The following is a 23,409-nucleotide window of genomic DNA, read 5'->3' as shown; positions in this document are numbered from 1 at the left end:
ACTAAAACAATACTTTTCAAAAAAATACTGTTGTAACTCTGTTACTACAGGAAAATCTTGAGATACAGCGTAATTTTCTCACTAATTGCATGGATATTATTGTTCCAAAGTATTCAAACAAAAAAAACTGGAAGCAGCAGAGGCAACAATTTTTGTTATCAACAATTAAATGGAAGTAAAATACAAGAAGTATGCAAAAAATACTTTATCAACACATTTGGGGTGAGTGAAAGGTACTGCTCCACTGCATGGAAAACAAGAGATCTTCTTTCCGGAATGCCAATTCCAGAACAAAGAGATTACAAAAATCACAAAAAAATTAGTGATGTTTAAAAAAATTATATAAGAGCTCACATTAAGTCTTTCCCAGTGATCGAGTAACATTATTTGCGTGTATGTGCACGTAAAATGTATTTAGATGGTAAATTAACAATTGCTGAAATGTATCGGTTATACAAAAAACAACAAGCTGACAGCAATATGCCATTTGGAAAAGAACACTATTATACGCATCTATATTTAATGACGAATTTAATATTGGCTTCTTTAAGCCTAAAAAAAGATTTGTGCGTTGAATGCGACCTATACAATAATTCTTCACCACCAGATGAAAAAAAACAACTTCAAGAAAAATATGAGACACATCAACCTGGAAAAAAGAGGCAAGGGATGAAAAGATCAAAGACGTAGCAGAGTCCCGAACTAATGGCTAAAATAGCGTCATTAGTGTAGCTGTATATGATTTGCAGGCTGTTTTACCGCTTCCTTGCGGAAATGTGTCAACTTTCTATTATAAACGAAAGTTTGGCAATGTACAATCGTACAGTCTATAATATCACTGAAAATATTGCAAACTGATACATGTGGGACGAGAGTCAAGCTGCATGAGGATCCAATAAAATTGGTAGCTGTGTACTCGATTACAATGCATGTAAAAAATATCACCACAATGAGCATTTTATTTTTTACAGTGACAATTGTGCCGGGCAGAATAAAAATAAATACATTGCTGCAATGTATTTATATGCCACCGGGAATTCACAAAAAAATACAACGATCTCTCATAAGTTTTTGGTCACCGGGCATAAACAAAATGAAGGCGATATCGTCCATTCTACAATTGAGCGGCAGAAAACCAGGGCTCTAAAAAGTGGACCAATATTTGTGTCCAGCCAAATGATTACCATTGTACAAACAAGTAAGAAAACAGGACAACCATACATAGTTAAACCCATGACGACAAATAATTTTCTCAACATGAAAAAACTAGCAGATGAAATCGGTAAAAATTACAACACGGATGAAAATGGAGAAAAAGTTTTGTGGCAGAAGATTAAAGTTATAAAAGTAGACAGAGACTATCCATACATTATTTTTTTTAAAACCAGTTATCATGAAGAATGTAGGAAATTGAATGTTCGACAACAGCAAATAGGCAAACCGTTACTAATGGATGGTCTCAATATATCCAAAGCATATCAAGAGTGGCCAAAAATAACGACAATTAAAAAGAAGGATTTGCTTTCCTCTGCACCGCTAAACATCGTGAATTTTATTATGATTTTTTGCTTCTCTTCCAAGTGATGTTTAAAAATTAAAAATCGTATGTAAAAAAATTATTTTCCCATTAAATTAAATAGTTAAGTATTTTTTTGTTGTTTTGAACTAATAATTGTATTTTTATTTTTTTTTCAATAAATCTTTAAAGATTGTACCATAACTTAATATTTTGAAAACCTTCCTTTACAGTGCCCAACAAATTAGTTGAAATTATTAGAGTGATGGTAGGGAAATTTACATAGAAAGTATTGAGTTGATTCAAATTTTACCATGAAATTGTCAAATATCCTAATAAAATACAGTCGTAACTCAGAAATATTCAAATATCTCCGTTTGTATATGTTTTAGAGAAAAATGATGAATACAGTTGAAAATAGATCATGTTTTTCCATAAAAATGAGTAATAATTTTTACATTCAGACTTTTCCTGTATTTACAAAGAATATTTGAAACTTCAAATGGCTCTCCTGCAAAATGCCAATTTTTGACTTACTACAGTATTTTACTGGGGGTGCGATATATTTTAATATTATATAATTTAATAAAGACCTTATTACCGTTACATGTATTGATAAAGCTCGTAAGTAAAAATTAAAGCTTTAAGTTTTGTACTATTCAAACTACTAGTAAAAGTGCTACTTAAATGGAATAGTACAAAATTTAAATCCATTAGAATTTTAATTAAAACTCCATGAAGTACCTTCGGTCGATAGTATTAATTAAAGCTTTGTCAAATAACTTTAGTGTCGTATGTTAAGATATAGCAAGTACTGCAAATATGTACATCAAAGAGACAATGTCATAATATAATTTCCATCCACTCTTGTTTTTATGGTAGAATGTAATAATTATAGGACACAATAGAAAAATACAGACAGAAACAAAATCAAATGGGCGTCATAAAACCAGACATTTCTACCAGTCGCAATACAGTTTGATCAAACAAAAATTATTATCGATATACTGCTGGCGACTCTTTGGCTATGTTACTATGTTATACTTCTTCTTGGATACGAATGTATAACTGAATCTGTCGTGATCATGGTTTGATTTTATTAAACTTATTATATAGTTATATAATCACGTTAATATGTCGACAGCATGAGACTAAAATAAATTGGATATTAAATTAAAAAACAATCTACACCGGAAAACAAAATGACTGAGATATAAATAAATAACAAACACAACATCACAGAACTAATTACAGTGGGACCTGTAAGTATATTGCTAAAAGATCTCCATGGAAAGCGTAGTTGCAGGATGTATTTTTTGGTCTAAAGTTCACCACACTCGCAAAGTGGGGCCTCTTTCAATTCAAGTCATATTTATAAACTACAATAATACATTTAAAATACTAAGACTAAATTAAGTTCAGATATACACTGTATTTGCGTCGTAGCCTAAAGTCAATAAACTAATCAAGTGGATCTATAATTAGGACTAAGTTCTTCTCGACAGTCTCTTTGCCAGTTATAATTACTAAGTACTTGAGTCGATAGCTCAATGGTGAGACTAGACGCTCGTGTGTAGTCAAACTGAACATGGTCAAATATTTTTTCTAGGTTAGGTTAGGCTTGGTTAGGTTAGGTTAGGTTAGGTTAGGTTAGGTTTTTCCGTGTAAATTAAAAAAAATATATATTATTGTATTCAAATTTTCGTAATTAATATTTCATTAAAAGTTGATAAATAATAAATTTAATTTACTCGTATGAAAATTAGATGTCGATGATGGCATCAAAATATACATTAACAGGTAAAGCAAAATCACAGTAACATCACATCACGTCGTCAGTACCACAGAGGTACTACGAAATACCACGTAATGAATATTGTTGTACGGTATCTCGAAACAATAAATTTGATGAGCGTCATCAAAATTAATATAGCAATCTAGTGATAGTCGAGTTGCCGCCAAAATAAAACTGATGATTTTAATATCATTTGTAAGGGTTAAAATTAATAATATTTACAATATGTAATAATAGTAAGTAAGTAATAATATTTTTTAGAAGATCATTAACGATGTATAATGAATGACATATCAAGGTTCCTCATCTAAAAGGGGCTAAGAGTCTGTTTTATACTTGACATGAGAGCAAAATAAATAATATATTTTTTTTGTGAAACCCTTATGTTTGCCGCCAAAAACAGTTGCAGTGTTGCCGCGGAATTACTCTTGGTGACGGGACATTTGGGACGCTGAAAGTTTAATTCTAAATCTAGACCCATAAGTTTTCCATTTTCGTCTAAGTCTCTCTTACCCTTGCACATACTTATAAATAGGGTGACGGTACAAGAAAACCCGCATAAACCTGAATGCTAAAAAGACTAAAAAAAACTATAGTATAATAAGTCCCATTTAATATTGGTCGTTGAGTCGCAAAAATTGCTGTGGATACTTTAAATTGCCCTTTTATTATATATTATTGCATCACACTAATTTACAAATTAGTGTAGGTACTTAGATTCAGCGATATAATGTATCAATAAATATAATGAAAATATAAAATTATATTATATACCTACTAATCAGTAGTAAGAATGAAATAAAAATAGTTTTATCTAATTAGGTATTCATATAGTTGAAAAAAACGCTAGAGCGGAATTTTGCGACTCGACCATTCAAATGACAAAAGAGAGCGTTTTTATTATATATTGAGAACATTTCCTATAAACGAGCCCTTGGCAGAAAAGGTGCCTTAGAAACTGGTTTGAATTCATCACTCCATCTCCGTTGCAGGTAGCGATAGTCAAGGAAAATATGGCTGAAATTATCACTTACGTCCGTTTATGAATATGGCAGTGAAATAATAGCCTCTTATGCCCATACGCCTTTTTAGCCTGGTAGGTTTGATGTATGATCGCTAATTAAGTAACCTCAGCAACATATTGATATAATAAAACAAAATTATAATAACTTCAAATAATATCACAATTTAATTCTACTGAATTTCTTCACAAATTGGAATTCTGGGGAACGAGGAAGTAGATAGTCTAGCAAAAACAGCAACTCTTGAGAGGAGCATAGATAAACTTCCTATAACTTATACAGACTTTTTTGAAACATTCAAGAGAATATCTAAAACCGAAACAGATAATACTTTAAAAAAAAAATCAAGGACTGACAAAAGGAAAAATGTATTATCAATTATATTACAGTTCTGAAACCAAACCATGGTGTACCCACTAATAAAATGCTTAATAGGGAAACAATTGTAAAACTGTAGAGCGGATTACTATAACCAGTACAGAAGTGAAATTCAAGACATTAATCACTTTGTTTAGCTATATCCTCTGTGAGACACCCAGAGACAGTGACTTCTTGAAGACCTAAGGAAACAAAAATACCAATTGCCGCTGGATCTTGCAATATTTTTGGCTCGGCCGAATAAAATTATAATACTACATGATTATAAATATTATATTAATAATATTGTGATAACAGTGTATGCTATAAAATTATTGAAACTTAAGCTAAATAAGTCTCAGATGAGACTTTGTAGCTTAATAAAAAAAATATGAACTGTTAAAAGGGCGTAACTCACAATACCGGCAGGGTAGTGGGAAATACAACCATCGTCTTGTAGATACTGTAACTTTCGTAGCTTAAAAAAATCTCATTTATATCTGCTTATTCTGTATCAAAAAATACATTAGCCCATATAAAGTTAGAATACTACAGTATGTTCTTAAAGTTGCGCTTCTTTTATGTTAACTGCAAATATATAAGGCAGACTGGGGTGTTTAATGGTCCCGCTGAAATGTGTTAATAAAAACAAATGTGCAGGGATGAACCAATTGCAGGCACCGATTTCACTAACACAAAACGTTCCATGCTCAAATTTTCAAGGATAAGTATACACTAAAACAGGTTTATTATATTTCCACATACGGCCTTCGTTGAATTAAAATTCATATATTTGCCTAATTTATGATTTTATATTTTATTGAAATATAAAGACTAGATATTATAATATATTTTTATTACAATAACAATAGTATTAGGGAATAAAAATATAACCTGAATTGTTAACATGCTTATTTTTAATAAACTATTTTTTTATTCAACGAATAATACACAAGATTTCAGAATGTAATATTCTATAAACTGATATACATAATTTGAATAATATACACAATAGAAAAAATCGTTTGTGTAGAAAAAAAAATACAACGCCCGACGGAACTTGAACCTGTATCTGCTAGATTCACGCCAGTACATTTTATCATTAAACTACGGGCGTCTTAGATAATTACGACGATTTTAACTAGTAGTTGTTGAAATGCTTATCGAATTGCGTTATAAGGTTGGCTATCGGTTTTGGTATATTAAATTAAGGTAGGTATGAATTAATTCCTTAATTACTAACCGACGTCGTGGATTACTCCATTATTTAATAATTATTATAACGTTCTTAACATAATATTTATTTAATAATAACGTAGTCATAAAAGTTAAAGACGAAGCAGTGGACTATATAGCGGTGGGGTATAATTGGGACTACATGAAATAACAGGGAAAATAATGGAATAACTGTCAATAGAAATATTCTGAGATTGACGTTCATGTTGAAGTTTTGCTTTTGTATGTTCAGCATTTGCACTCGAATTCGTATTATTTACAGGACATGTGTAAGGTATTTAGTATTAGAGATCGTAAAGTATACGTTTTATAACTTTGGACTTTTCACCACACTGATACGCCTCTTTAAATGTAAAATTAAATGAAATGATATTCAAATTCCATCTATATGGTAATATTTCCAGATGTTGCTTTATGAACGTTATGATTACATTGATTTGATTTTTTTCTCTTTGTTGCGTATTATTGTTGGTTTGTCTTTGGGATAGAATTCTCTCAAAAATACCATATTATCAATACTTGTGTTAATCTAAATAACGTCATACAATTTTTCATAGAAACTTTCGTTATATTTTCTTACACGCATTTAATTGCATAACTTTTATATTGTGATAGCAGAAGCTATTAAGATTTGACATAAAATAGTACACACTAAACTTTGTCGGTAATACTTATTTGTTCTCATTGAACTAATATAATTTGCAGATGGTGTTGATTAGTTTTCAAAATTCAATTAAACCTACCTAAATCAAACCATAATAATCTAGGTGTGCTATGGGCGATCTGACAAAAATAGTGCTCCCCTTTTCAGTCATACTTATTTGTTTTCGTTAAATTAAAAATACGTCATAATGTTAAATATGGTGATGGTTATTTTTTTTAGTTCATAGAGCCTTGTCTAATTCAAACCATGTTCGATTGAAGATAGTCTTTTATCTATAAATTATCTAAAATTATTTATGGTTGAATGGCATAATTTTAGATATTCCATGGATTAAACGAATATTTTTTGACTATTATGGTTTGGATTAGAAAGGGTTTAATTGAATTTTTAAAACCAACAAATACTATCTACGCATTGTAGTCGATTAATGAAAACCGCTACGTTTTACTGACAAATATTAGTGTGCACTGCTTGTGTCGGATCTTAATAGCCTATTTCCACAGTTTCGCCACTATGTGATATATTTAACATAGAAACCAATAAAAAATTTGATTATTTAAATAATTTTTTTTTATTTAAATCCCTACATAGAGTGAGAAGTAATTTAATAAGTCTTTTTTAAATACGGTAGCTTGGTATTTATTTGGTGTAACAATTATTACCTTACCTAATTACATAACTTTAGTATCCATAGTATTTAGGTATCTTGCATACTGGTGTTTGTAGGCCTATCTTGTGATTATCTATATCAATGTATATAACACATTCAAAACTTGTAGGTAGTTTCTACATAATTAATACAGCCGTAATCAAAAATGCGTATCTCTTTAGTGATAAAAGGTAGTTAACTGTATTATATAGTTTTATAATAAAATTGAGATAAACATAATTATGTATTTATTTCGCTATGATTAATAAGTTCATACAATTAATATGTAGGCATATTATAAGCTTTTCATGAGACTTAACTGTTGATAAAAACTGTCTGATTTGATTTTGTTTCCTGTTTTAGAGGAATATATCCTTGAGATAGAGTAGCACTATTGAATTTAAAAATACAAGGAAACGAATTATCTCTCATACAAGTATACGTACCCACAGAAATAGATACTTTTTATACAAATATAAACAAAGCTTTTAACCAAGCACATAAAACTTTTATAATAATGGGCGACCTAACTGCAAAAATAGGCCAACCCAGACAAGACGAATACTTAGCTACGAAATAAAACGGGTATAGAGAAAGAAGCAAGAGAGGCCAGAGATTAACGCTTTGGAGGAGGCCTTCACCCGAAGAGGGGTTCTTACAAACCAAACAAACTAATTACATATCATTGTTTAATTTATAAACATTGTCTAATAGTATTATACACAAAAATAAAAAAATCTTAATATATATATATGTATTATACAAAAATATAAAAAAATAATAATAATTAATATTATATAAACTAGAAAATAAGTAAATAATACAACCATAGATAGATGTATATATACATAATAGATATATTCATAGGTTATAAATATATTCATTGGATATAGTCACTTAACTGTCATTTACTTTTGTTTGTAAGAAATAAAAAGGCTTTTTTATTTTTATTTATTTTATTATAGTATATCCTTGAAGAAAGTAAGATTAAAATGAACCGATATAAAATAATATTAGTTAGTTAGACTGACACTATGTTCGTCGTACTAAAAAATCCATTTATATTCAAAATGATGTCCATGAAAATACAATTTCTTGCGTACAACGTGATCGAGAAATCAATAGCTCTATAGGGACCTGAGGCATAGAGTCTAGCAGAGAAATAAAAAAGTTACCTATCCCAAATATTTAAAAATTTAATTTTTCAATGTATATAATGCTAAGTTTGTTATTGAATTTAAACGTGTCTGGATACTTGGTTAAAATCTCAAATGAAATAAGTTTATGATATTATGCATATTAAGTTGTCAGATAACAGGTATTTGTACTGTTTTTATAGTTCAAATATTTTAAAAATAGTATACGACAAGGAGCCACACATGTGAGGTGCACATATACCTCTAAAACTACTATAAAGTTTTAAAATAAATTTGGCAAAAGAGCAGTTTTTGCCACATTAAAAAACAGATGTGACAGTTTACCATAATATTATTAGAAAAAGTAACACGAGTTGTCGGTATGAAAATAAAATAACAGAAATTGAAACATGAAATATGAAACATTGAATTTATTAAATTTAATACAAAATACCTACTAACAAGTTTTAAATTTAGAAATATATAAATTATTTTATTGAAAATACATACTATGGATGAAAATAAAAGCAATAAATAATATTATATATGTGTCGCTGGGTTTAAAAACCCGCTATAACACTTTTTCATTATTTTGAGAAAATCTATAAAAACTTTTTGGAACTAAAAAGGTTTTTGAAGTAGTGTTATAGCGGGAATTGTTGGACACATTGATTTTGTTTCATTTAATGACAGTCAATTGTAGCGGATTTTGAAAAAGGCGATAAAATTTTCGTGTAGAGATTCTAATAATGAATCCACTGATATATATATCTTAATTATTTCAAAGAAGTGTTGTGGTGTGCGGGTTTTGAAATTTAGCGACACATATATTTATATACCATAAAGATGATGACCATTATTTATGTACAGAAAATGGAAAACAGCTCAGATCGTAGTTATTAGTAAATATTCATCAAACTTAATATAAGCATCCACTGATACTCAAGTTACCATCAAAATGAACCGAACATCTCTTGATTTTGGCAGGTTTAATATAATACATTAGCAACTTTAGTACTGGGGTTAGTAAATTGGTAATAATGGTCCTCGCCCAGCAAGTAAGAGATGCGAGTTTGAATTTCACTGTATCAAGACCAGCAAAAGAACGAGAAAAATTGTAATTATATCATCTTAAACTGTTTTAGAGCACATTTTTTTAATTATCATGATATATTAGATATCAGATATTAAAATTCACAACGTTATTTGACCCAATTGTATTGATTTAAAGGCACGCCAGCAATATAAAATATATTATCGGTGAATATACAAGTGAAAGATTATCTATATTTAGAGCTTTATAAAATAATACAGTTTTTTTTTCATTCGCCCTGCAATCCAGTGCGGAACTTGACTTTATCTCTTTTGTAATCTATATAGTCCACGCTATCGATTTAAATATCATGTGAAATTTTCAGATTTGTGAATCGAAACTGCAACACATGACTTGATACAAATTGACACTTATTCCGTACAAGTTTGTAGATGTTTTGTATATAGCCCTACAACTCTCATGATAGACTATAGAAAATAACGCAGCAAAATAAGTTGTCATTGAGCCTTCCTATAATTTAGTCGACACGCGCTCCTGTTTCGTATCTCTCACCATATCTGAATTCCAAAGTACAATGTAAACCTTTCAAATCAAACTTAAATCAATATGACAGTAATTTATTAGTGCTGTATTACCGAACTTTATTACTATAAAAACTAAGAAAATACCAACTCGTGTATTATTCAACACTGCCCGAACATATTATGTCATTCACACTGAAGCAACCTTCAGAACTTTGAACTTAACATCGAGGATAAGAATAACACTACGTCAAGGAATGTATGAGATAAACTACCTTAACAACACTATGAAAATTAAATATATTAATTTAATGTTACCATAAAGTAATATTATTTTTCTATTACAGATTCGTTACCTTTTATTATTTTGACCAGTATGTGTAAAACAGTGCAGTGTTTAGCTTAATAAATGCCCACCCAATTGACCCTTAACTTCATTTTCCTTATTTTATCTTTTTAGTGTGTAATATAACCCTTGCCCATAAGGGTTTCCGGCATAAGGTAATTAACCTATTGCATACTAATTTCCGTTACTCGGTTATTTTACTTTACCTCAGATGTTCAAGTCATATAACGCTTAAACCGTTATTTTATGGTTGTGTTGGTAAACATGTATTTAAAAATATTAAAGATTTTTCATACTGCTACAAGTGCAACATTATGAATAAACAATACATTTATTGCGTGTAATGATAAAACACTGATAAATAACACTTATAATCCTAATCACACAAAAAATATATAATTTTTGCAATTCTACATTATATAATATAATTATGTTGGGATCTATGAAAAACTAACGATTTCCATTTTTTCATGAATTTATTGCAATACAGTAATATGGTGATGTATATTATCATATTATTATAGGGTGGACACAGCTCGAAGAAGGGAAAATCGTTGGACAAATCTAGTCATCCAGTTGTACCCAAAAGGTACAAAATTTCCGAAAGTTAGACCTAGAGGCCGCTGGTTCGATGAAATGATTAAGTTCTGCGGAAGTACGTAGCAACGCAACGCACAGATCCAAAAGAAGTAGAATCAGCTCGGAAAGGCCTTCATCCAGTAGTGGATAGATTCAGGCTGACGATAATGATAAAATTATTCAAATTTAAAAAAGAAAAGAGAAAAAAAGAAAGTAACCCTAAAAGCAATAATTCCCCAGTAATATTGAATTATGATTTTATGACTTATTGGTTTTTATTATAAATGTGATATCATTTGAGGAGTTCAAATGATATCACTACATAAAATCAGGTTAAATTCTCATTAATAATTAATTTATGACAAGCTGTCGTCATTTAAATATTATATACGATACTATTAGAAGTCAAATCTCTTTGATACTTTCAGCAACTTTGATACTCCCAATAATGAGATTTCAGCCTTGATCTACGCACTCGCCGAAGACTTTATACTCCTTTCGCAGAACACCCAGATTTTTGATTATGCACCAATGCAATGTTCCATTATCTCTAAAATTATACCGACGATATCAATATTGTTTTATTGCTATCTGTAAATTATCAATGAGTGAGTATTAGTAAATTTTTCAGTTCGATAGTATCATTAACAAAAAAGTTAGTTTTTTTGAAGAACATTAGGGAAGAACAGAATATGTCTGTAGTAACAGGCCACTTCCAAATTTTAATGAAATGTATTGTTATCATTATTTATTAGAGCTGATTCCTCAATTGATTTATTGTAATTCGAATATGAGTGTCCATACTGGTGGTTAACAATTAATAGTATGCCTAGTATCTGGAATGGTTACAGTTACGCTCCTTTCACATTATACGGGTTTGATTGTACGGCAAAAATCTAACTTCGACATTCTTTCAGTGGGCGTGAAGAAGAGCATGGCCCTTTCTATGTATATTACATGGCGCCGTATAGCAGCCGTCCATTTTCAGCCGCATCGACGGCCACCGATGACTCAGTGGTGTACGTAACTTAATGCACGCTTACACATTAGACGGGTTTAAATCGTCAACACTCAACCACAAACTAAGCTTGTGACGGAAAAAAACGTGCATAAACCGTATAGTGTGAAAGGAGCGAGAAATTGTTGCCAATCTGGATTTTTACCAATAGATATTTTCCGTACGGTTAAAACCGTATAGTGTGAGAAAGGGTTAGCTAATTAGCACACAGTTTTATAAAATCAGCGACACACGTCGACTTGCCCATATTACTTTTTAAAAAGCAATGTTACAAAAACATACACAAAAGAGTGGGACTTGAACTCACGTCTTTTACTGTGAACGTCTATACTTTTCCAGATTTTCTTCTTATATTATGTATATTTACGATATTCTGAAAATAATGTTTTTTTTAATCACGTAATCGTGAAAATATGAAAATATTATTCCTAAGTAATGCAAGTAAAATAATATGTCAATAAAAAAGAACAAAATATAAATCAATAATAATTATAATTTTAATTCAATTTCTATCTAGTACACTCAGTTAATAATACTAATAATCATGTTATTATTACTCAAATAGTAAGGTAACTATGTCAGATGAGAAAGATCTAACACTTTCAATAAAGTTCATTAAGGAACTGCGGAACGGTCCTGACCTTTGTACCGCTTTCACAATATATAGGCGGATAATAAGGATAAGGATGCAGAAAGGTTGAATTTGTCCTGCTAGATAAGGGAAACTTAAGATTGAGTCTTTCCTTGAGGACGATTTTGCAGTCGGCCATGATCCTTGACAGTATGCAAGTCACTTAAGCTACAAAACATTAATATTAATTACACTTAGTTAATATTGTGCGTAATACACAATAATAAATTACCTTACACAGATGCTTAACGTTTACTTGATGGTAAAAACTATTACGAATAATTCAACATAATATTATTATATTATTATACCACTTACACTCGCCTGTTTTCGGAGAGCAGCCATTACTGAAAATATGAATTATGGTTTTGATTCAGTAGTTTCTCGAAAAATCTTGCATATTTATTTACCTACATATTATTGTGGTTGATTCTGTAAAATATTCAATGAGTTGAGCTAATACTTAATATCCATTCTACTTGATACTTTGGACGCTGAAGACGCACCTGGCGCGTAATGACCAGGTGGCCGATAGATGTAATTAACGTGCATTTTAAAGGTGGTAATTAAAAAATCAGTATCTAGTCAGCAGCGAATGATTAAAGAATCCGCCAAACTAACCTACATTAGTTATAGATACAAATTATGTTTCTTTAGGAGTTGAGAAGAGTAAGGAACTGGAGGAGGCTTTTATTGTTATAAAAAAATATGTATTTAATATTATAATAGTTTCACATGTGTTTTGTTCACATGATAAGTTTTAAATGCTTAATGTAAATACAATTACGTCTTAGAGATTTTAGAAATATCATATTTTGACTGTTTTATCTGCAAAACAGCTAACTGCACTTTTGACCAAAAATGAGATTTTGTTAGAATTTTATTATAAAGCACGTCGTCTAATCCCTAAACCTATAAATAAATGCGTTATCGTTCTTCACAGAAAACAGCCAACTTTACTGCAGGTGCTAAATTGCCAACTCCGCTCTTTATATAAATTTTCTTGATATATAAAAGGGAAGCTAAATAATATTGTATAAATTCATAGTGCAGCTTATATTAAACAAAAAAATTCAAGTCTATTTATGGAATTGTTAAATTCCACTTGATAGTAAATTATTTTTTCTCCTCCTGAACAATTTTCCCAAATGGAGTTTGCCGGTTTTTAGATTAAGCAATCGATTTTTAAAAATGTGATTTGCCTCTAAAATATTGTACTTTAAAAATGTGAAAAATCTGTACATAACTCACTTTCAACGCTGTCTCTGTGAGGCAGATATAAATAAATTATGTGTTGTATTAGGTAAATGAACATATATAATAATATTATTTATAAATGTTATCGAGAATACGATAATAATAAGTCAAATATACATGCGTCATATTATTATTAGTAGATATGGTATAAAAGTTTGAGTTGTAATTTATTTGTCAAACATGACAAATAAAGCCTAGCATGTATCATTGCATTACAGTGACAGCTTTTTGAACAAATATTTTTTAGCAACGCTTGTTATAAAACAGATTTATGTCTCAAAGATCCATTCATCATGATTTTCAATATCGTTGTTTTGTGTATATATAAATATGTTAGTAAAAGTTAAAAAAAAGATATGTAGACAGTTTTCGAACGTATAATATATTATATTCTTAAGAATTGATACCAAACACTCGTATTTCGTGTGACAATATATCTATGTCAAAGTGAAATACTTAACATGTCGTTTGCGAATGCACAATTACTTGACAAAGAGCTTTCGAGACAGCAAAAAGCTCATCGAGTACCTAAAACATATTTGTAACTTTCAAATTTCGAAAACTACAAGACAATTTTAAAAAGAGCTATGTTTTTTGAAATTAAATAATCTTCGCAAATCATTTAAAATAAATTAGTATATGTACTCTACATATAATAATTGTATTATTCTTGTATTTATCATACTTTGATATATTCTATAAAAAATATTACCGATGTATTAAAGGGCAAACATAAATAATATAAACTGAACATAATATATTTCTAAATATCAATATTGAAGAAAGATTGTCTTGAGCTATGAATATAACATAATATACGACTATTATATTGTTATCAATCTAAATTAACGCATGGCGCATAATGTTATGGCGCTTATAACATCGGAATTGAAATCCCGGGTCTGGCAAAAAAAATACATGTTGGTATTTTCAATATGTATTTGGATCGAGAGTTGGACATAATATTATGTTGAGCAAGTGGATTACATCTGTTTCTCGTAAAACAAGATTTGTTAATACAACCTCCACTCTACAGAGGCATATAATATATGATCTTTTTAGGATCGACAATGGTAAAAAAATGTTCTATTAAATTTATAAAACAAAAACAAAATGGGTAAACAGAACAAGTGCAATATTTGACCGTGTATTTGTGAACTGGTTAAATGAATGCAATTGCAATAATTATCAGTGCGCTCTCAAGGTATCTACTCATATTTTTTCTTCCTACTATAAGTACTCCTCGTGTGCTTCATCCTTGAAAATAGCTACTCACAAACATGTATATTATGCTACTATATAAAACGTAATGATTGTGAAGTAAGACATATTTTTCTTCGAAAGCTTTGATAGAATATTTCGGTAAATCGACATTATCATTATTTTCAATTAAAATGTCATATTATTATAAATCTATTTATGAAAGTTTACAGGGAGTAAGAAAACACTACTTAATATCCGGAACTTTTAATTTCTATCTCAAATTAATATCTATCAAAATGAAAGGAAAAGCTGCGTGTTTATTAAATCAATGCATATTTATTTATTTTATTATAAATTTAAGACGTTTACAACATGATATTTAAAAAATAAAAAAATACAGTTAAAACGGTATAAAAAACAAAGAAATAAATGCACTATTAGAATAGCAGTATACGTAAAAAGTAAATTTGTACAAAAAATATAAAGTAAATACATGGAAGTACACAGAATGAGCTAAATGGACACATTTTTTTAGAATTAATAAAATAACGCCCATCTATTATACTCATACTTACGTAAGTGGAATATGTCAACATCTAAAGCGTTTTGGTTAAAAAGAGCAATTATTGTCCTCCCAATTGCGATCAGCAATGGCAGGTTAGTTCTGCACATTTGAAAAACAAACAATTACTGATGCTCCCGATTTCTAAGACAACTGTCTGAGCTGTGTGTCCCTGATAACTATCAGGTACTATATAGCTCAGTACAGCTATCAATACTGCGCGTATTTTTTTGAAGTTACTCTATATGGCCAGTTCACGGTGAACTGGGCTAGGGTACAATTTACATGTAACTATTTGAAATCAATAGCCTTATAATATTATGATTTCGTGGTATTTAAAATATTAAGAAATACATTTTTTAAACAATACGTATTATAAAAATTACCTATGGCTCTATCTAAAAAAAAACAAATTCATGTTTCACCTTTTTTTCTCTCAAACGCATCGAATAGCTATTGTCTCGAAGAAAAATGCCATCCACAAGTTCTATCGAGAGAGCAATGCCTGGTGACGGCAAATAAAGCATGATAACATGTTGACAATATTACTCCTCAGTGGGACATAAACACGCTTTCTTTTTACCTTAACTTACAGGGTTGGAGGAAAGATAAGGGTAGTTTTTTATACAAAATATATTTAAAAAATAAAATTCTCTTCATAAACAGTCTGGCATATTTTGTCTACGTTTATATTAAGTTGACTTATGGTTCTGAATATTATATAAATGTAAAAAGTTAGTTTCTTTCCGAATGTATGTTATTATAATTTTATCTGACAAGAAAGAGGAAATTAATAACACTGTTACTTGATGATTTAACTTGTTAATTTAATCCAATTCTAGTATAATACTATTTTATTATGATTTGAATCCATACTTCAAATAATATTATTTTGTTATCTTATGAATTTTGTATTATTCGATAGTTTTGTGTCTTTGCTGACAAATATAGTATGCAAGTAACGACTATTCGCTTGAACGATTATCAGGCGACTCTCGTGGTGCAGTCCGTAAAGCGCTGACCTTTCATGGTGTCAGTTCGATTCGCGGTGAGACACAATAACATATTTACGGAATTTTCTCAAAGCCTGGGAATTCGTGATTGTTCAAAATAACTTACAACTACCTTGTACGAAAAAGCAAGGAGATGGTTATTTATAATAGAAAAAAAAATCTGAATATCAACAAGGATATTTATATTATCTTTTCATAACTAGAAGTCGCTTTAATTATTATTTATAAATATCAACTTTTGCGAGAAACTATTATAATTGTTAGTAGGTAATATAACAATAATTTGAAATGCGTCAGGTAGCTTCTGCGTGTGGTTGCAAGAAGGTATTATTTTCGAATGTGGAGAGACATGGAATAAGCTTAAATACTTACTAAAGAATAATTTATTTTTAATATTCATTTCCGTGTCATAATACGCATCAAAGATTGTCATCTAAACCCAACGTGCAATTAATATTGATAACGTTTTAGGAAAATCAAAAGATTTTGCATTCCTTAGATTCAATGACGTGGCCCACTGCGTATTGTGTTATGGAAACTGGTTGTCACATTTCAATCGTCTTAATATATGTGGTTGTAAATCCTTCGCCTTATCAATTGAGTCCTTGCAATGGATCAAACATTAATGCCAAAAAAGCATATTATGTTAGTATTCAAGTTATTAACGTCATTTTGGCGTATTTTATAAATACATTAAAAATGTTCTAATATATAGTATGTTGTACCTATAACAATTTTATTTAAGATCATGGCCAATATGCAAATGGCAAAGAACGATGAAAAAATGCAATATAATCGAAACCGGCATATTCATTCAAAAAGCTTTTATAATGTAAAATTATGACAGTAATACAATAAGACGGCATTGGAATAATTAGAGCTTTTGTCAAAGTTTCCCGTCAATAATTATTATTAACATTTGAGAATTTTTCAAAAGACATTAATTGACTTGACCAAAAAACTGTTGGAATAGAAAAGCTCTTAAATCTGCGAATCTGATTGTAAAATAAATTAGTTAAATTCGAAACTAAGAAGTTGGAAATGCCGGGTGTGTTAAAAAAATAAATTCTGAATAGAAAAAAAACCTGAATGAAAATAATAGAAAAAAGTCGAGAAATCAAAAGCTCTGGTTAGAAGAAATGGAATTTATAAACACATTACCTAACTGGAAAAAGGAAAAATTTTCAATATGTTAATTCATTTTATTTAATGGCAGAAATAATCAAAAAAAAATATATACTAATATATCCTAGGTATTTAGTCAAACTATCGATCATAATAATATATGAATTTTATAACGAAACCTACTACTATCAAATTAATATCAGTTAGCTAATCGTATGATTGTATTAATTATTGATTTCAGTTTAAAAAAAAATATTTTTAATGACTGTCTTTGTTTACAAGAAAAACATAACAAATCAGACAAAATAAAATATTTTGAATTTGCACAAAAATCAAAAGAATGTACTATAATATTGGAAAGCACGATTAAGAGCGAAAGAGACAAATGAACAGAAAGGGGAATAAAGAGAATAATTGAATTAATTCATTTCAGAAATATGGAAAAAAAAATAAATTTGAAATGATTCCCAACACAATTTTCATACTATACCCGTCCATATTTCTTCTGAGCACCAAATCGATCGACACCAGACTTACATCAATTACAAACATTCAACAATTAAACCAATAATTGTAAAGTATAGGAGTCCCATCATCAAATGGTGAGTGCCTGGAATCAATCACTCCGTCTACTTTACTCCACAAAACTCTACCTCATTAAAATATAGTCCACTCAAAAATATCACCAGTTCCTATTTTAAAAGGTTCTTAATACTAAAACAGAAAAAAGTTTTGCATTCCTGAATACATTAAACTAATATAATTTTTATAATCATCCCGATCCGGCCTTGTTCGTATTGAGTGGGCGAATCATCCCCATTTTCTCGCAACCTTCTTACCATCGCGTCAGTTTGTTTTAATGTTCAAAATGGTGCATAGTTTTGGCTTTATTATCCTAAGGGACGAATTGTATTAGTCTATTTTTATTAAAAATACGAAAGACATTTTCAACTTAACGCCATTGACCTTTTAATGGTGCCTTTGTTCTCATAATCCAATGAATGAAAATTTTATATGAAATTACAATATTTTATCTAAATACCGTACATCTAAGTATTATTTTTTTAAGTAGAATAAGTCACTATCGGTATATCACACCAGATTTTTACAATTCAATTATTATGAATAAATAAACTATAGATGAATGAGTATGTTTATAGTCCAATACACAATACTACTATAGTGATTGAATATCATTGTATAAAAAATGAGAGTACAATAGGGTAAACGATACATTTTTCGTAAGCTTATAGCAAGGATACGTCTATTTCGAGATTAGTAGTATCTGGGGATACTGATCTCAAAATTTGCCGGATTTGTGATTTATTACCTAGTGAAAAAATGAATATATTTCTATATTAAAAATCTATAAAAATTCACGTGAAGTAAATCTTTGTTTACTTTATGATAACAGAGAATAAGAATTCCACCCAAGACTTGTTTCAAGTAATGAAATAATCATAAAATAATATTTTTCGCATTTTGCAGTTTCCAATACTATCCTCAGTTAAAGTGATTATTTTAATACATTAATTATCTATGAGAATATTTGATATTTCCAACATTTTCTATACTTGCTTTTTTACGTTTTAACAATAGTATTTTTGTGTTCTTTTGATTTATAAACATAAGCGTGAAATTTGATCGTTTTAACAGAAAATAATGACGTAGTTAGAGCAATGGAGAGCAAGAGAAAACGATGCAACAGGCTTCACGTAAGAGCAGTCAAAAATAATAACAGTAACCATAATAATTAAAGTAAATATATTTAATTTGTGCGCAGTAAAAGAAGTCGCAATCTGCGCAATTTCAAGGCTAGGTTGTTACACTATGGCAAGAATTGGCTATATTTTGTGCATATAGCCAATCCTATGTAGATAAAGATTATCAAAAGAAGCCTTAATACATAACTTAAGTGAAACAATAAAAATACCTACGTATTTTATCATGCCTGTGAATTGCATAATTTTAATCAAATAAACTTTTTTCTTTTGAAATACTACCGAAAATTTTGCAAAGGAAGACAAACGTCTTGAATCCCTTGAGACTTAAACAGACTCATGATTTTGAGAAAAAATATTGTTGACTCTAAACGACCCTCTGAAAATAGCCGCAGGTTTCAAATTTACATTTTACCAGAAATAGAAAGCATCTCAATATTGTATAACGGTAAAAAAAAATATTTTATTATATATATTGGTTTGACTTTTCATATATCGAAATTGCTAATGCAAAAGAACAAGAAAGCAATTTGAAATAAGAATTTTATTGGTTTATTCATATATTTTAAATTAACTACTCTACCAAAAAATAGTTGTAACTTCGTAATGGAATACCTCTTTCTGATCAATTTTTGGGATGCTGAATATGGTATTACAAAATTTTTTATCAATTAATGGTATTACCCATAAATAACCCTTTTTACCTATGCACGTTAATATAATATTTATTATCAAGCCATACCAACGCAGTTTTTCAACACTTCATTAGAATATAGATTATATATCTATAATAAATATATATAATCAAGGTATATATCTCTTTTATCAAAATTAATAATACAACATTCTAAAATTGTAGCATTATTATTTTTAATTAACTATTTTTTTTATTCAACGAATAATTTACAAGATTTAAGAATGTAACATTCTAATTATTGAAAATACATAATATTGAAAACAATTCTCAGAAAATATATTATAATAAATAGAATAAATCTCTTTTGAAAAAAGGGAGACACCCACAGGAATTGAACCTCTATCTCTTGGGTTTCGCGCCCATGCACATATACCACAATACTAAAGGCGCTATACTAAATTGCGACAAATTTTAACTAATGACTCTTAATACTATCTGAAGCGCTTTCCAAATTGAGTTACTATTGGCGATCGGCTTTTGTATATTAACGTAGGTATTATTTTAATAACTAACCGACGTCACGGATCACTCCAAGATTTTTTGTTGTAACTTACTTGAACTTGCTAATAATTTTTAACCAACTATTTTTTTTATTCAACGAATAATTCACAAGATTTAAGAATGTAACATTCTAATTATTGAACATACATGATTTTGAAAACACTTCTGAGAAAATATGTTATATAACCAATAGAAAAATCTTTTTGAAAAAGTAAGGTACCCCGCAAGGAATCAGATTGAGAAGGTTAAAAATACAGCAATTTAGTGAACCATTATTATTGATCCAAAATAAAAGATTTTTGTTGTAACTAACTTGAACTTGCTAATAATTTTTGATTAACTATTTTTTGCATGCATTTTGTATGTATTTGTGTGTATTATATAATATGTACGTTTAATAATTAGAATGTTACATTCTTAAATCTTGTGAATTAGGTATTCGTTGAATAAAAAAAATAGTTAATTAAAAGTTTATGTGTATGTTATTCAACTACATAATATATCATAATAACGTATAAATATGTAAACCGGACAATAAATACAGTATACATTAGTATTACAAAGAAGCATATTATTATTATACACTGTATACGAAAGAACATTGAAAACTAAGATACAAAAACATTCCAAATACAAAACATGGTTATAAAAAAAATGTAAATGTCTCGCTTCCTGCCTGAATGTAATTTCCTAATTTTCTCCGCCAGATGTCCCTGTCAAACGAAAGCTCCATCACGCTTCAAGACCTGGAGTTTTCGGCAACCGGAACTTACTACTGCGAGGTTTCTCTGGAGACGCCGATATATACGAAGCCGTCGCCGGATAAGGAGCTTCTTGTTATACGTGAGTACCTTATTATAGACAGGCGTCGCCAAGTTTAATACTCTGCTGTGAATTTATTGCCGTTGCGATGAAGTTAACGCCTTGGAATTTACGGTAGATGGCAACGGTTAATCAAATAGAGGTGAAAGAAAAACATTCGCGTTTAAATAACATTATATAAAATTTGTATTCTAACAAATATTTAACGTATTTTTTTAAGTGTGTATGTCATAATAATATATCAAAATATAAAGGTCTGTATCCATACAAAAAAACTTGGTCAACTACATCATTGTTGTGCTATTAAATATTTTTATATATATAGTTGGTATATTCTGTTTCGAACTCTAGTTTCTTTCTAACTGTAGAAACATTATATAGCAAAAACTCATCTTTTATTACATTTTCAATGTGTAATAATCGAGCTGTTGGGCAGTATTAATTGTCCATTTTATTTTACGCTTACAGTACACTTTAAGACTATGAATTCTTTCATTATTAAGAATTCATTATTCTTTTATTAACCGGTGGTTTCACTAAAGCACCACTTATTGTTATTTTTATTGGGATTTTTCCATCTGGTTTTTCAGTATTCCGAACTATTTATTACGATACATAATGAAATATTGTATCTATTAAAAATACAATTCATATAAGTACTAAACATAAATTTTAGTTGTTTAATTTCAGTTTAAATTTAACAAATTTATAGTAGGTAGTTATATAAGGATCATTTTATATTTAATATTTTGCACCTTTTACTTTACTTTTCGTACTGTTCTTGTGATACTGTATATATATTTATTTCTTCTTTACACTGTTTTTTTGTTGTTAAATGTCATGTTATGAACATCTTAAATTTGTAATTTGTAATGTTCGCGGTATGTAAAATATATATAAATTTGAATTTGAATTTCATAATAATTAAAAAAATCATTTTTGTCAAATAAGTAATGATCTAAAGAGTGTTTTTTTTAAATTTTGATTATGAATAATATACCTATTATAAATAATTCGAAGTATTGTTTATAATATATTATAAGTTTTTACTTAAAATATTACTTGCTACTTTATATGGATATGATTTGAGTGAAAAACTCATATTTATTAATATTAATTACAATATAATACCCATTACTTTTTATGAAACCGTCTTAAATTATCTCTCATTTGAGAAAAAATGAGGGCTGGAAAAGATTACCATCGTCTTCTGAAATGTTCAGAATAATGTATTAAAATGACAGCAGTTGGACGCATTAGGATATCTCTTCGTTGTCATAAATTTGTGCAGAGAATAAAAAATAATATTTTCTTGTATGTTATGGTTAAAATAAAATCGTGATTTGAGGTTTTATTGTAAGAAATCCTCATCAACGATCAGTTTAATAGCTATCAACTGAATATGTATTTAAAATCAACGTAGGTAATGTATTAGGTATATGATTTTATATAATATGGCATTTCGACTACTTAATCTGCAAACCAGCTAACTGCACTTTTGACCAAAAATGAGATTTTGATGACATTTTCTTATAAAGTATGTTTTCTATGATGCTCACAGAAAATTAATGTGTTATCGTTCTTTACACAAAACAGCCAACTGCAGGCGCCATATCTCCAATATAAAAAGAAAGTTAAAATGGTGTTTTAATTTATTCATAATGCAGCTTATTTGTAAAAAAGATCCAAGTGTATTTTTGGAATTGTGAAATTCCACTCGATAGTTAAAGTATTAAGTTTTTTCTCCTTTCTATACAATTTGCCGAAGTGGACCTAGCCGGTTTGAAAATTAAGCGTCAATTTGGGGTAATTCTAGATTCGACATCCTTGCACTTGTAATTTATAATCAAACTATTATTTTTATTTTTATATAGTTGGCAACAGCATTATGTCACCGACATCTGCCCCAAATTAAATATTTTCTTCGGGTATTAAATTCTAATAACAATATTTTTCTAAATTATAATGTTGACGGTAATTTATT

At 29.1% G+C, this 23,409-nt stretch overlaps 1 protein-coding gene across 2 annotated transcripts in view; it reads left to right on the top strand.

Moving 5' to 3' along the window:
• The window catches only part of LOC147078745 (uncharacterized), a 146,615-nt gene that overhangs the window by 93,731 nt on the left and 29,475 nt on the right, over positions 1 to 23,409 (top strand). For both annotated transcript variants that reach the window (XM_085960424.1, XM_085960423.1), the window contains exon 4: positions 21,311 to 21,446. In XM_085960424.1, coding sequence (XP_085816550.1) covers positions 21,311 to 21,446 — 136 coding nt within the window. The remainder of the gene's footprint in view (positions 1 to 21,310; positions 21,447 to 23,409) is intronic.

This window comes from Rhyacophila brunnea, unplaced genomic scaffold, assembly GCF_057557595.1.
Source record: "Rhyacophila brunnea isolate RB1 unplaced genomic scaffold, BYU_Rbru_1.0 scaffold_11, whole genome shotgun sequence".
Lineage (NCBI taxonomy): Eukaryota > Metazoa > Arthropoda > Insecta > Trichoptera > Rhyacophilidae > Rhyacophila > Rhyacophila brunnea.
This window is presented reverse-complemented; position numbering and strand designations above follow the sequence as displayed.